This window comes from Colletotrichum fructicola (genome assembly GCF_000319635.2).
Source record: "Colletotrichum fructicola Nara gc5 chromosome Unknown KSG_Nara_v1_contig02, whole genome shotgun sequence".
Taxonomy (NCBI): Eukaryota; Fungi; Ascomycota; class Sordariomycetes; order Glomerellales; family Glomerellaceae; genus Colletotrichum; species Colletotrichum fructicola.
In genome coordinates this window covers 789,777-803,149 of record NW_027094052.1, presented here as the reverse complement: position 1 = coordinate 803,149, position 13,373 = coordinate 789,777, and the positions used below count along the sequence as shown (strand labels likewise).

The window sequence follows — 13,373 nt, the reverse complement described above, 5'->3', positions numbered from 1 at the left end:
TCCATTATGAAAAGAAGAAGATTACTTGAAAGCAATAACTTTCAATTGAACTCTTAATGAAGAACATCTCATCACTCCCTTATTGCTTGATAACTCGGACTGTGCAAGTTGCTGCTGCAGAGCGATCTAGCCCCCGTTACCAAAACTAAGGATACCCTGCTATTTGATATGCTGTCATGCAATATTAAAAGCTGGTCATGATTATATGCCATGAAATCTGTCGCAAGATGTAGTCTGACTAATTGGGAAGCACCCCCAGTTCCACCCTGATGTCTTCGGCAGAAACGGAAAAAAGCCAGGGCTAAACTTTGTCTCCCTTTACCCTGTCGTGTCCCTTCAGAACTTGGCTCCAGTCCCATGTAGTTCAAGTTTGTCTTTCACCTCATTCCTCCAATTCACGTGGAGCAAGAAAAACACCTCCTGGCGCAAAATGTCGACGACATGGTTCTTTCCGACAGAGCTACATCTGATGATTATATCACATTTAGAAGACCCAAAGGACCTCTACACATGGATATCGGCAAAACCTCAAGTTATTAGACACATCATCGATTACAAATCGACAGTCTTCGGAAAATACATCGACTGCCATCTGCTCCCAGAATTGCTGACCGTGGTGCGCCTCCGACAAATGCATCAGCGACATCCCACGAGGCCAAGCACCAACCAAATTGTCAAGTCAGCTTGCGACTGGTTGACCGGCATCGGGCCACGTAACCCGGAGTCGCTCTGGCCTGAAGACTTTGATTCCATCCTCACATTATTGAAGATTATTGAAGAGGCCAACACCGTGCTCTCAGGGCTGTGGGTGCACGAGTATGAAAACACGGAACGATACTTCTTTTTGCCATGGCAATACCTGCCATCCTCCCGCCGGAGTCGAGGCGATTGGTTCACGAATTCTCATGAACAGGAAGATCTGTTTTTCAAGCAACGCGCGGTGCTTTGTTTCGAGATCTATGTTCAGTCCCTGTACATAGGCAGAGCCCCCGATGAGAGTGCCTCAGAGCTTGCCCTATGCAGAGACTTGGATACAGCTTTGGCCACGTGGGAAACAGAGGATGGTCTCTATCCTGTTTGGCTTTGTTTCAATAACATCGCCAAGTTCTTCTACCGCAGATATGACGAGTACTTGTGGCTATGTTTGCGGGAGGTAATTGACGCAGAGGAGCTGGGAAAGAAATTATCTGCGAAGTCGAAAATTGTGTTACGAGATCAGGCGCAAAGCCTTAAAGACGCGATCCAAACGCAAGATGTGGTTTACCATTCGGCGAAGTTGTCATGGACACGACTGTCCGTAAGGCAAATGCCACAGGATTTGGAAGCGATACCCAGCCAGAAGCTTGGTTCCTTTGAACGGCGAAGGCAAATCAGCATCGAGTCAGCTCTCGTTTGTTACAGGAAGTCTGGAGGCACATATGTGCCAATTTGTCGATTTGCTTGCAATAAAGGGCCAGAGTTTAGCCGGGAGTTCCTCTTCCAAAGAGACGAACGTGGGCTTACCATAGTAGCTCCCTTGCGCACGGCTAGAGAGAAAGAAGGATGGGATTCTGTTGACGAGACTTTCAATGCTTGGCGATGGATTTCGGGGGGTATAGGCCCTATGGCACAGTTGTTGCACATGACTGACGCCGAAAAATATCGAATAATGTCCGAGAGTTTCGTGCGTGCCGATGCCATCTCAAGGTCTGGCATAGAATGTATGCAAAGAACGCGTCTGCAGAATAGATTGTTCTTAAGGAGTTGGATGATCAAGTTTTATTCGGGTTATCGCCCTTTTCAGCGGGGATTTTGATGTTTGGATTTGCCAGTATCTTAACATATCCATGCATTCGTTAAGACTTTTGAACTCAACTTTGACTGTTCTCCAGTAGCGCCGGCCATCTGCTCATATTATAACTAGTCTTACTTGTACATCTGTTGCATATTATCGGTACCATTCTGCGTGGCAGCTGACGCTTGAACCTGACTTGGCGAGCGATCCAGTGTCGCTTTTAGCCTCAGTGGATTTCTCACGATCTATAGTTTGTAGGAGGAACGACCCGCAGCCCTGTGTTTACTCGTGGTTGGGATTTTCCACGCATGACTCATGAGAGGCTGAAAGGAGTTTGTGCGGGACGGCGGCACAGTCGCACATCAGCGGATCGGCCCGTCCGTAAAGTGATGTGAAAGAATGCTCGGTCTCAAGCGGGTTACTTCTCTCCACCGTCCTCCCCTAGCCAAGATTTACCCAACAAGCCACCCGCAAGATATAAGTCGAATTTCCATCGCCGCAGAGCACAATGCTACATTTTCTCGTTTAGTTCATTCGATTGCTCACACGCTCGTTCATTTGTTTGGTGGTTTTGGCTCCGTTGAACACGATGAGGCCTTGGCAATTTGCTTCAGAGTTGGACCCTGTAAACCTTACTGGGATACTATCCTTTTCTTGCGGAGTTCAACAGAGTCCATGCTTTCATTCACCGACAGCCCCTCTAATGACCAAAACGGCTGGCTCCGACAACATTCATTTGGTTAATGTCCCCTCACCAGCACTAGAATGGTATGGGCAGCTTGAGCCTGGATCAACTTCTATTTCTTCGCAGTATGGGCTGCGGCCCCTAACCTGCACTCAACAATAATGGTCAGCTCTGGTATGGTAGATGATAGGTGTTAGGCGCAAGTCCCTCATCAAGAGCTGACAACAAGACAGTGCCCAGCCATGTTGAAGTCGACCGAGTGCGGGAGATGTAACTGCGACCACGGCGGTGACAGCCTCGTCTACGTTCGAGATTGGCTCAACCACGATCGAAGTGGCATCATGTCATGAACATGCTAAGGAAACGACAGGCCAAGGGAAGTGGCAACACTCATCGTTACTCCTAAGCTGACATCGTAGTGTGAGTCCAGTGTTGTGGATCCGACGACGTCGAAGATGGCATGCTACAGCTATTTGGCTTCTCACCACCCACCTCACTTGCAATCATTTCAAGTGGGACACGATAGGCGCCGGCGACATTTCCCTGAATTCATCCACGTCAGGGACGATCACGCTACCTTCCTCTTCAGCGATGGCGAGCCGGACAAGCTGTTCATCGAACGAACTCTCGTTGGCTGGCGGCCAATCATGCACGGTATCTAGCAGGCTTCTCCGACGTCAATCAGGAACAGATTGAGGTATTTTCCATGAATGCCAAGTTCTGACGCCGAGTGAATGTTGCGGACCATGAGGGTCAGTAGATGCCAAAAAGACGACTAAGACTGTAACGAAGGCGACAACGCGACATCGGAAATTGTGCCAATCACGACGCGAAAACTCTCAAGAACCTTTGGGCGCTAGGATTTCTGTGCATCAGGCCTCGTAAAGTATCTTCATTCAATACCGCAACATTCGGACGCACCAATTTCAACATATTTTGTTGAAATGTTATCATGATGCAGCTCCGTCCATAGGGCTCTGAAACTGACTGAACCGACCACGATATCCTCAATAACTCGCTTGCTTGCTAGCCATCAAGGTTCAGGTTTCTAGGCAACAGTCGCCTGATCAGAACAGTAGTATCCTCCCATCAAGCAAGTTGCTTGTCAGACGCCAAGAGATAGTAGGGTTACAATGACGGACAGGTTGGCGCCCAGCCAGCCTATCACGAGTTGACGCCAAGAATGACGGACCCGCCCTTTTCTCCGAGTTCCTATTAAACGAGGCTCTCAACTGGTTTCAACAGCAATTTAGTGTAGAATGCTTGTTATTGATTGGCGCTCTCCGCACCTTGGCAACGATCGCGTCATGATCGGATAAGAGGTGGAGAAATGAAATACCGAGGAACCTCATCCTTCATACCACGGTTCTCGACCTTCTACATGGGGCTCGCACATCACGGCCTGCCTCTGCCTTCCTAATGCGCTCGGTCTGCCAACGACTATGCTACCTTCCTGAAAAGAGGACCGACCGAGCCCGTAGCGAATAATAACTGCCTTGCCCCTCGGCGGTTGTGCAGCTCAGTGTTCCTGGCCAAGTAAACAGGCATGCATACCACTACCGGCCGCTGTGAAGTACGAGTGACATAAGAATATTACCGACAGCAGGAGGATTGCAACATTCTCCGCAAAGCTGGCAACTCATGACCAGTGGCTGAGGTCTACATAAGATTTCCTGCTAGCGCCGGCTGCCGGCCACCCGACCTAATCTTGCAGGTCGAGGGCGGCGATCGTCCGGTCCTTGCACCAGAAATGGCTAGAAATGGCACCGGCCGGCATGTTACCGCTCGCCTGCCAGATTCGAAGATACAGCCGGCTCGAAGCCGATGCTCTGGACTTGACTTTGCATATTGCCAAAGCCAACGGAGGAGCCCGCGAAAAGCGCGAGTTCTTGGCCGCGTTTTGCCAGCTAAGAGATGCAGCATCTTATCGATGAAATGCTGCAATCTGGTCCATATCTTCTAGCCTACTCCTTCCTATTCGGCTGTAAGCCATCGCATCGCGGGGTAAACAGTCTTCAGAGGTGCCTTTTAGGGACTTTCCGATTAATACTACTGTGACATCGCGGGGCGGATGCTTTCCAGGTGCCTTTTGAGGAAGGCCCTGTCGACACTACGGAAGCCCACGGTAACACCACATGTCGGTTGTCTTCTCAAGTGCCTGTTGAGGAAGGCCCTGGTGATATCATGGGAATCTGCAGTAACATCGCAGAACGGATTGAGGCGTATTGGGAAGGAGGCATTTGACGATGGCTGGGGCGAAGTAGGCCTCTGTTTTGGCCAGCGGCAACAAGACCATGATTCTCGTCACGATATCATGATCAAGATGTGTATAAATAAGGATGGATTTCTCCTCCAGTCTGACATTTCCTTTCTTCAGCAGCAGCAGCATCGGACTCATCTGACTTACTGTCTCCTCCTCACAACATCAAGACCTCTTTCACCCACTCGTTGTCTACAGCAAATCAGCAGCCATGGAGCTCACTAAGTTCCTCTCTTTCCTCGCGGTCGTCCTCCCCGTCGCCTACGGTGCTCCCACCGAGGCCGCGACCAGCCTCCACCCCAAGATCCTCGCTGCTATGAAGCGCGACTTCGGTCTGGACGCCAGAGATGCCAACGCTCGTGTTGCCTTCGAGCAGCGCTCCACCGATGTCATTGAGTCCATCAAGAACTCCGCTGGTGCCAAGTTCGCCGGTGCCTGGATCTCCGAGGACGGCACCACCGTCAACGTTGCCGTCACCGACGAGGCCCTGACCTCCGAGATCACCAACGCTGGCGCCGTCCCCACTGTTGTTGCCAATGACCTCACCAAGCTCGAGTCCGCCAAGGCCGCCCTCGACGGCATTGACATCGCCGAGCCCGCTGCCCGCCGCGACGCCAACTCTGCCGACTCCGGCATTGCCTCCTACTACGTCGACGTTGCCGCCAACAAGCTCGTCCTTGAGGCTCTTGAGGGCAGCACCGCCCACGCCGAGGAGCTCGCTGCCAAGGTCGGCCTTGCCGCCGGCGAGTTCGAGGTCCGCACCGTCTCCACGATGCCCTCTACCTTCGCCACCGTCTACGGTGGTGACGCCTACCTCATCAACCGCTCTGCTCGTTGCTCCATCGGTTTCTCCGTCACCACCGGTTTCGTCTCCGCTGGTCACTGCGGTAGCGTCGGTGCCACTGCCACCACCAGCTCCGGTGCCTCCCTCGGAACCTTCTCCGGCTCCGTCTTCCCAGGCTCCGCCGACATGTCCTACATCCGCACTGTCTCCGGCACCACCCTCACCGGCTACATTGACGGCTACGGACGTGGCAACCTCCCCGTCTCCGGCAGCACTGCTGCTGCTGTTGGTGCCTCCATCTGCCGCTCCGGCTCCACCACCGGTGTCTTCTGCGGCACTGTCGGCGCTCTTGGCGCTACCGTCAACTACGCCGAGGGCCGTGTCACTGGTCTCACCCGTACCAGTGTCTGCGCCGAGCCCGGTGACTCTGGCGGTTCTTTCTACTCTGGCGCCCAGGCCCAGGGTGTCACCTCTGGAGGCTCAGGCGACTGCTCTTCCGGCGGAACCACCTACTTCCAGCCGGTCAACGAGATTCTCTCCACCTACGGCCTCACCCTCGTCAGGGCTTAATTGGCTTTTCGCCACGGCCGTCGCTACCATCTGAGCTGAAGTTAATCTTTGAAGAGCTTTTGGCGAAGCACGACTAGCAGACATACCCACGGTCAATGAAGGATGTTTTTTATGTATGAAGAGTATGACTTATCTTATTCTTATGGAACGATATTTTGGTCAGATAACGTAAATAAACTTGATCTATATATACCTTGTCTCTCCTGTGATGCCTCTGTTGTGAACGAAGACTCACCGAGCTCCATATCAATGCTGGCTTTTATGAGAGTCGGATCCTCACCAAAAACATGACTCAGAATGATTTGTGAAACAAATCAGTCTCTATGTAAGTATCCGTTGAAAAGAATTGAACTCTTCAAATCTTTGGTTGTACTTATTAAGGTATCCAGTCTATTGTAACTATTACTTAGCTATGTAATGATTGATTCTATTCTTAATCTCAGTATTGTCACCATGCCTGTGTTATTCTGGTCGTTGGTGTTGATGTTGTTGCTATTGTTAGTAAGTTAAACATGTCTGTCTCAACGGAGCAAAGGGCGTTTGGTCTTCATTCGTGTATTTGGCTCACTTTTGAAATCCGACTATGGAATGAAAATTGAACGATCTCCCCCACATAAAGCCAAGTCCAAGTGAGCATGAATTATGAAGAACGTGGTTTGTCAGACATCAGTATTCGTGGCTGTATTATTATGAAATCAATCCAGCATGAGTCTCCATAATCAGAGAAAAGAAATTTTTGACTTCAGATATCGTCTCTTTTGCGCTCAACCTCTTCCGCAGCAGCGGTTGCGTCAAATGCGACAACGGGGTCAGCATCCCTGTCGTCCCTGTCGTCTCTATCCCTCTCCCCGCCTCTATCGTGGTTTTTTGTCGTCCTTTTTATCGTCTATACTCACTACCCTCCCAGATAGCAAAACTCTGCTGAGATGGAGACCAGTGATTGATAATCGCATTAGATGATGAAAAGCTGCGCTATCAGACGTTACAGCACCTGTTTAAAAGTACTATACGATAAACATGTTGGATTGGAACCATTTGCCTTGATAGTCGAGCTTTGTTTTGGACTGGAAAGTTGTGCAGCTGCCGAAGTTCGGGTCCCGCCAGAGGCATCCTGCACATTGGAGACTCGGTTTGTCAGCCAGAGATAAGAGTGAAAACATGTTACAGCCAGGTCCGGACGAAACCCCCAGTAAACATTGGAAGTGGATTCTTGGCCCATCTACCTGAGGGCAGTCATCGCATCTTTGTAGCATCCTACAACGGATAGCTCAGTTTCCGAGAACCAGTGCCCCAATGTTTTGTCTTGATTGCGAAATGGGCACACGTTCATCGGACCAGTGGAACACTTAAGATGGGATAAGATGTGGCATTGGTAGCAGGAACAGTATGGAGAAGGTTATGCTAGATTTGTAGGACCGAACAAAACACATGGAGGACTCCACCACACCAAGTCGGATTATCTGACGCAATGCGCTTCAAGGACTGAGTGGCCTCTCGCATGTGGCAAGAGAATCGAAGTGAGGCAAATAGTGAGTGAAAGACATACGTCACAATATTGGTTGATTGCGGGCCGGAATATTTTTTCACGTTAGAAAACCTCAACACATGGATCACAGGACGTCCTTTTTACAAGCTAGTTATTTTATGCAGAAAATCACAGATTTTCTTCATGCGCGTGCTTTTCTAGAGTATGAAGATATTTGGAACAAATGTGCGGAACATCAACCTTCGATGCCGCCTAAGATGCGCCTCTCGCTCACTGAATTGATGATGTTGATAGTGATTCGCGATCTACGGAATCAACTCGATTGGCAGACAAGAACGGACCCATAGGGCAGAAGTGGAGCAAATACCGGCGCCGGTTTTTTCGGCCGCCGGGGAAAATATGGGCGCGCCCCTGGCCTCCGTGACAAGGAGGTTGCTTGTTACGAATGTGTTCCTGTTGGTTACAGCACCTGTCTACAGTCTTGAAGATGCTCCACTCGGACGAAAATCCATCGGACTTGAACAGGTCATGCCGGCCGGCAATGTTGGCCTCGCTGTAGTTGGTTATCGGTAGTGAATGAAGCAAAGTGCGCGTCTAGCTTACAAACCTTCTCAACCAAAGCGCGGTCGTGGTAGAGTTTCTTTTCGGGGCGGCGGCATCATGCGTTGAAGCTCGGCTTAATGGGTTGTGCCTGGCGCTAGTTGTCGCAGGGTGCTCCTCACCATCTCACAGAGCGACAGGAACAGACAGATAAAGGCCGAGCGGAAAACCCGAGATTTTACCAAGAGCCATGGGTTGCTTGGCAAGTCAAGCTGTGGGGCAGAAGCGACACGCAGAAACGGTCCAGGAGCGAGAAGACTGTTGGTTTTGAATCGACAAGAGCACAGCCTCTGTCGCAAGTGCAAGAGGCGGACGTAATGGCGTCGTGGCATACCAAGACTGCCAACAAGAAGTGCGAGCTGGTTGATACGCGGAGGCTGGCGATCTTTCAGAGAGATCTTCCTGGGACCCGTCGATGTTTTTCAACTTTTGGCGAGGCCCCCAACTTTTGGCGAGGACAGCGGAGCATTTATTGTGGTCGAACGCGCCCGCGCGCTACGGAACGTTACCGAAGCATGGATTCATTGTCCTCTTTCGTCTCAATCCTGGGCAGTCGTTTCAGCCGTCAACCCAATAAGACTGACTAAGCGGACAGTTCAAGCCTCTTGGCGCCCTGCCGAACGCAGGTGCCGACTGCACAGTCCGAACGAGAGCGCTGTCAAGGCCTGTCATCATGTCATGACATTGCTACTGACAAGCCGTCGCAGTCTCGGTGGTGGATACCCTCCCTCCAGAACAGCCCAAAACCATGTGCTCCTTGGTATTTCTTGGGCTTCTTGGGGGAAGGGGCCCGTCACATAAGCCGAAAAAGACCACCTGAAGGCGACTTGAAACGCCAGAAGCGCGCGAGAGTTCTCCTCGTCGGGATCCGTCCGCCCACTTCGGCCCCACTGACATCTCAACTCGGAAACGCAGACTTACGCCATCCCATGATCCTCGGTGGAGAGAAGGGACGGCGACGATCCAATCGACATGATCTCCCGCTAGATCGCCACCCACCCTGCGAGGTTCCGACTGCCCGAAGAGGAATCGTCCAGTAGAGCCTCAAACCATCACGGAACATCATCAGACATCTTGGCAGCACGAGCCTCAATGACGCCGAGCCTGAACCATCTGGCGCGAGGGAGGGTTGAGGAGGAGTTCGTCTTTCGTTGTCTTGACTCTGCAGTGCGTCTGCGAGGAGACACCGGAGAACCTCCACTCGGGCATCCCCCTGTGTCGGCATTGGATTTCATCAGTCATTAGTCAACCCGGGAAAAGGCTTCTTGAGTCTTGGCTTTCGCGCTTTTTTCGGATGCAAATATGTGCCCTCCGCCGCAGCTAATATAATTCAAAATTTAGAGTTACTTGAATCTGGGTCTTGACCATCCTGTGTCTCCATCTTCACTCCTTTCTCTTCATCCCGTCCCTCCTAGTGAGGACAAGCCGTGAGATTTTCTTTCTTGATCGGCATTTACTGTCATTTACCCTTTTTTTAATCAGCCAGGCGCGAGTCACTGCTGAGCAGTGTTCACTTCAGTCATTCCTTCGGATTTTCCTTTCGATTCTTATTCGATCCGCGATCGGCTTCAATATGAGGGTTCTTTCAGCTTGGGCCTTGATGGCAGCGGCCACCGTCAGCGCGATGCCGCAGCCGCTGAACAAGAGAGATCCTTTCCCGCCTGATGGAACTGTGGTGGGAGGTGTTCCTCACCGGCCCTTCAGAAGTAAGAGACACAGGATGTGATGCGAAGGACGAAATCTGACAACTTCAAACAGTCAGGCGACAAGCGGCACCGGCTGCACCGGCTACTCCTCAAGGCAATCAACTCATCCCGGTGGTGGTCGGCGGAGCGCAGGATACTTTCGTGCCGAACTTGATCACGGCGCAGGTCGGCGATGTCGTACAGTTCCAGTTCAGCAACGGCAACCACACGGTCACGCAGAGCGCGGAGGGTGCAGCATGCCAGCCGCTGCAGGATTCGGTGCCTACAGCCATCCACAGCGGACACATTCCTTTCAAGGACGGCCAGGCGATGGTTGGAACGTTCAACATGCCGATTACGAGTACGGCTACGATGTTCATGTACTGCGCCACGGGGCCTCACTGTCAAGAGGGCCAGGTGCTGGTCATCAACCCGTGAGTATCGCTCATCTCGAATTAGTATCACATGAAAGCTAACCATGACTATTAGCACAAACGCGCAACAAGTCGTTCAGTACTCGAAGCTCGCAGCAGCCGCCAAGGCTAACGTCGACGGAAAGACAGTTGTCGGCGGAGCTGTTGGTCAAATCCCTCTCGCAAACGCCGCCTTTGTCCCGGCACCGGCACAGGGTGCTGGCGGTGGCGGCGGCGGCCCCCCTCCCGCTGCTGCTCCGGCCGCGCCTCCTGCCGAAGCTCCCGCTGCCGCCCCTGCTGCCCCCGCTGCTCCTGCCGAACCCGCCGCTCCTGCTGCACCTGCCGCTCCCGCTGAGCCCGCAGCAGCAGCAGCGCCTCCCATTGCCGGTGCCCTAGTGGCGTGAAGATGACGAGTTAAGGATAAGAGGAAGGGGGTTTTGAGCTCGGGAAGCTCTCTCAGTGCGTACACACGTTGAGATGGTTGTATGATTCTATTTTGTGAAAAGAAACAGGACGCAGCTAGGATGATTTTCCGTAGCTGAATGAAGACTAATCTACCTGTATGTAATAACCTTTTATGTATACTGTACGATGTTATCGGTGTCGCTGCGTTATACTGTAGAACAATACCAAGAAGCTTGACCAACGATTGAAGACAAGCATGACAGGATTCGAAAGAATGAGATGTCACGGCAACGGAGAAACTATAGATGGGTATGTTTCCAGTTGGCAGAGAAGAACACGATGTGCTGCAAATGACTCATCTCGACAAGATTGACGAGTGAGTGTTATTTTATCAATCCATGTTCAGGTTGGGCGGTTACATTTTGAGCGGGTGAACGAGTGCAAATATGATTTCACCAGATCTCTGCCATGGGAAACAAGACCAAACTAAGCGCTCACAGTGGAAATGACGCAAAACGATGGGTGAGAACCAGAGCGGAATACCAAGCCCATTGACCTCTGAAGGCGGATTTCTCGGCCCCCGGCATTCGAATTGCACGTGCATTGAAGGGAGTGGTAAACATGCGCCCCGCAGGCCGCGGCACCCGATCCACAACCCGGCATCGGGCTTGAAGTGGGGCCGACCACGGCGCCTCTCATCTCGCTTCTACGGTGCAGGATGCCGGCGTACGGAAGATTGGTTTGCCAAGACTTGTGTACGCAGTGCTTCTTGGCGTTGAACTATCTGCTATGAACGACGTGCTTACACTTATCAGCGGCGTATCTTGGCGCCTTGTTCTAGAGGCTCGCTGGCGGATTTGTTCCGCGCATCAGCAAGGCGCCAGCGGAACACAGTTTCGTCCCATCATGAAGGAAGTCCGCGGACTCCATGACCTAGACCTATGGCTTTGAGCAACGAGGTAGAATGTTGAGATGCACCACCAACGTGACGCTTCTGAGAAACACTACTTAATGTTGGCGGCTTCGTTGGTAAAATCATTGCAGTTCGAGAAGCAAAGCCATCGCAATTCACAAGGTCTTTAATCACACAGTTTACATCTGCAATCACCCAAAAAGTCGCCAAAAATGTCTCTTGCACCTATTGAGCCTGTTGATGTCGACGTCGTCATCGTGGGTGCAGGTCTCAGCGGCCTTCGTGCCGCCGTTGACATTCACAAGAGCGGTCTATCGTACGTGGTTTTGGAGGCCACGGACCGCGTCGGCGGCAAGACTCTGTCAGTTGCAGCTTCTCCTCAGGGCGGCGTTGTCGATGTTGGCGCTGCGTGGATCAACGATACCAGCCAGGTCGAGATGTACCGCTTGGCTAAGGAGTTTGGCTTCGAGCTCATCGAACAAACTGCCACTGGGTTGAGCCTGTACCAAGACAGCAACCAGAAGACGATCTCATTTCCTTACTCTGGCATGCCATTTCCAGTAAGTCGCAGATGTCTCTGATATTTCGCAAAAACGTGCTATGACATCGAGATGATATTTGCACACGGCTGACCTGAATCCTATAGCTGGACGACAAGCAACAAGCGCAGCTATATGAGGCCTTTGGGCAGATGGCTGTTCTCGTGGACCGTTCTGATCCAGAGATGCCGTGGCTGGGACCCGATGCCAAGAGGATTGACTCTCTCACACTCGCGGAGCTGGGAGAAAAGGAGATTGGAGGCGGCATTGGTTCGGTTGTCTTGAACATTCTGTCCCGAGCTTGCCTTGGTCTTGAAAGCAGCGAAGTTGGTGCTCTGCCTGCCATCGACTACATCAAAGCTGGAACGGGACTGGAGAACATCTCTTCAGACCTCAAAGACGGTGCTCAGTACTTGCGAAACCGCCAAGGTAAGTCATACGAGTGTATTTCGGGAAGTTTTGTGCGAGCTAATGTTAGTTTTAGGAAATCAGACATTCTCAACCCGGCTTGCCGAAAGTCTCAACGTCGGGGCAGTCAAGCTCTCAATGCCGGTATCCAAGATTACTCAATCGGATGAAGGCTGCATGGTCTCAACCAGCCCCGGCCCAGCGTACAGGTGCAACAAGGTCCTTCTATCTGTCCCGTCAACTCTCTACCCGTTGATCGAGTTCACGCCAAGCCTCCCCGCCACGAAAGAGGCACTGAGCAAGTCCAAGTTAGGATACTACTCGAAGACTATCTTGGTTTTCGAGAAGCCTTGGTGGCGAGGTGCGGGGTTTTCAGGCTCCATTGCCTGCGAGACTGGACCAATCGTTTTCAGCAGAGATACTTGCGTACCCAATGACAAGCAGTACAGCATCACCTGCTTTCACGTTGCTGAGCCTGGTAGGCAGTGGTCTAAGTTGCGGGCGAAAGACCGGCGGGAGGCTGTTCTCAAGCAATTCCGGGCTATGTTCAGTACAGTGGTTGACGATGTCCCTGAGCCAATCAACATCATAGAGAAGGAATGGACAAAGGATCCATGGGCGAGAGGAGCTCCTTCTCCAGTCATGGGCCCAGAAGTCTTGACAAGTGGCGCCGGAAAGGCTGTTCGCGAGCCCTTAGGCCATATCCATTTTATCGGAACCGAGACATCTCTGGTCTGGAAAGGGTACATGGAAGGGGCGGTGCAAGCTGGTATCAGGGGCGCAAAGGAAGTCATCGCGGACTTGGCGGAATGAATGTGATGAGACCAGGAGAGTGTGGTGGGGGCGAGTAC

The 13,373-nt window shown here is 51.9% G+C and overlaps 3 protein-coding genes across 3 annotated transcripts; all 3 read left to right on the top strand.

Moving 5' to 3' along the window:
* Positions 1 to 4,930: 4,930 nt before the first annotated feature.
* On the top strand, positions 4,931 to 6,073 carry sprC (Streptogrisin-C; the record flags this gene model as incomplete). Its single annotated transcript, XM_032031830.1, has 1 exon — positions 4,931 to 6,073. The coding sequence occupies one exon, from the start codon at positions 4,931 to 4,933 to the stop codon at positions 6,071 to 6,073; it is 1,143 nt and encodes a 380-aa protein (XP_031889002.1).
* A 3,659-nt stretch (positions 6,074 to 9,732) lies between these two features.
* Positions 9,733 to 10,661, top strand: CGGC5_v002919 (Extracellular serine-rich protein; the record flags this gene model as incomplete). The annotated part of the gene is made up of 3 exons (XM_032031829.1): positions 9,733 to 9,865; positions 9,918 to 10,278; positions 10,334 to 10,661. The coding sequence occupies 3 exons, from the start codon at positions 9,733 to 9,735 to the stop codon at positions 10,659 to 10,661; spliced, it is 822 nt and encodes a 273-aa protein (XP_031889003.1).
* Positions 10,662 to 11,787: 1,126 nt separating this feature from the next.
* On the top strand, positions 11,788 to 13,335 carry maoA-1 (putative flavin-containing monoamine oxidase A; the record flags this gene model as incomplete). Its single annotated transcript, XM_032031828.1, has 3 exons — positions 11,788 to 12,135; positions 12,222 to 12,543; positions 12,599 to 13,335. 3 exons carry the CDS (start codon positions 11,788 to 11,790, stop codon positions 13,333 to 13,335), a joined length of 1,407 nt encoding a protein of 468 aa, XP_031888996.1.
* Between the last annotated feature and the right edge of the window lie 38 nt (positions 13,336 to 13,373).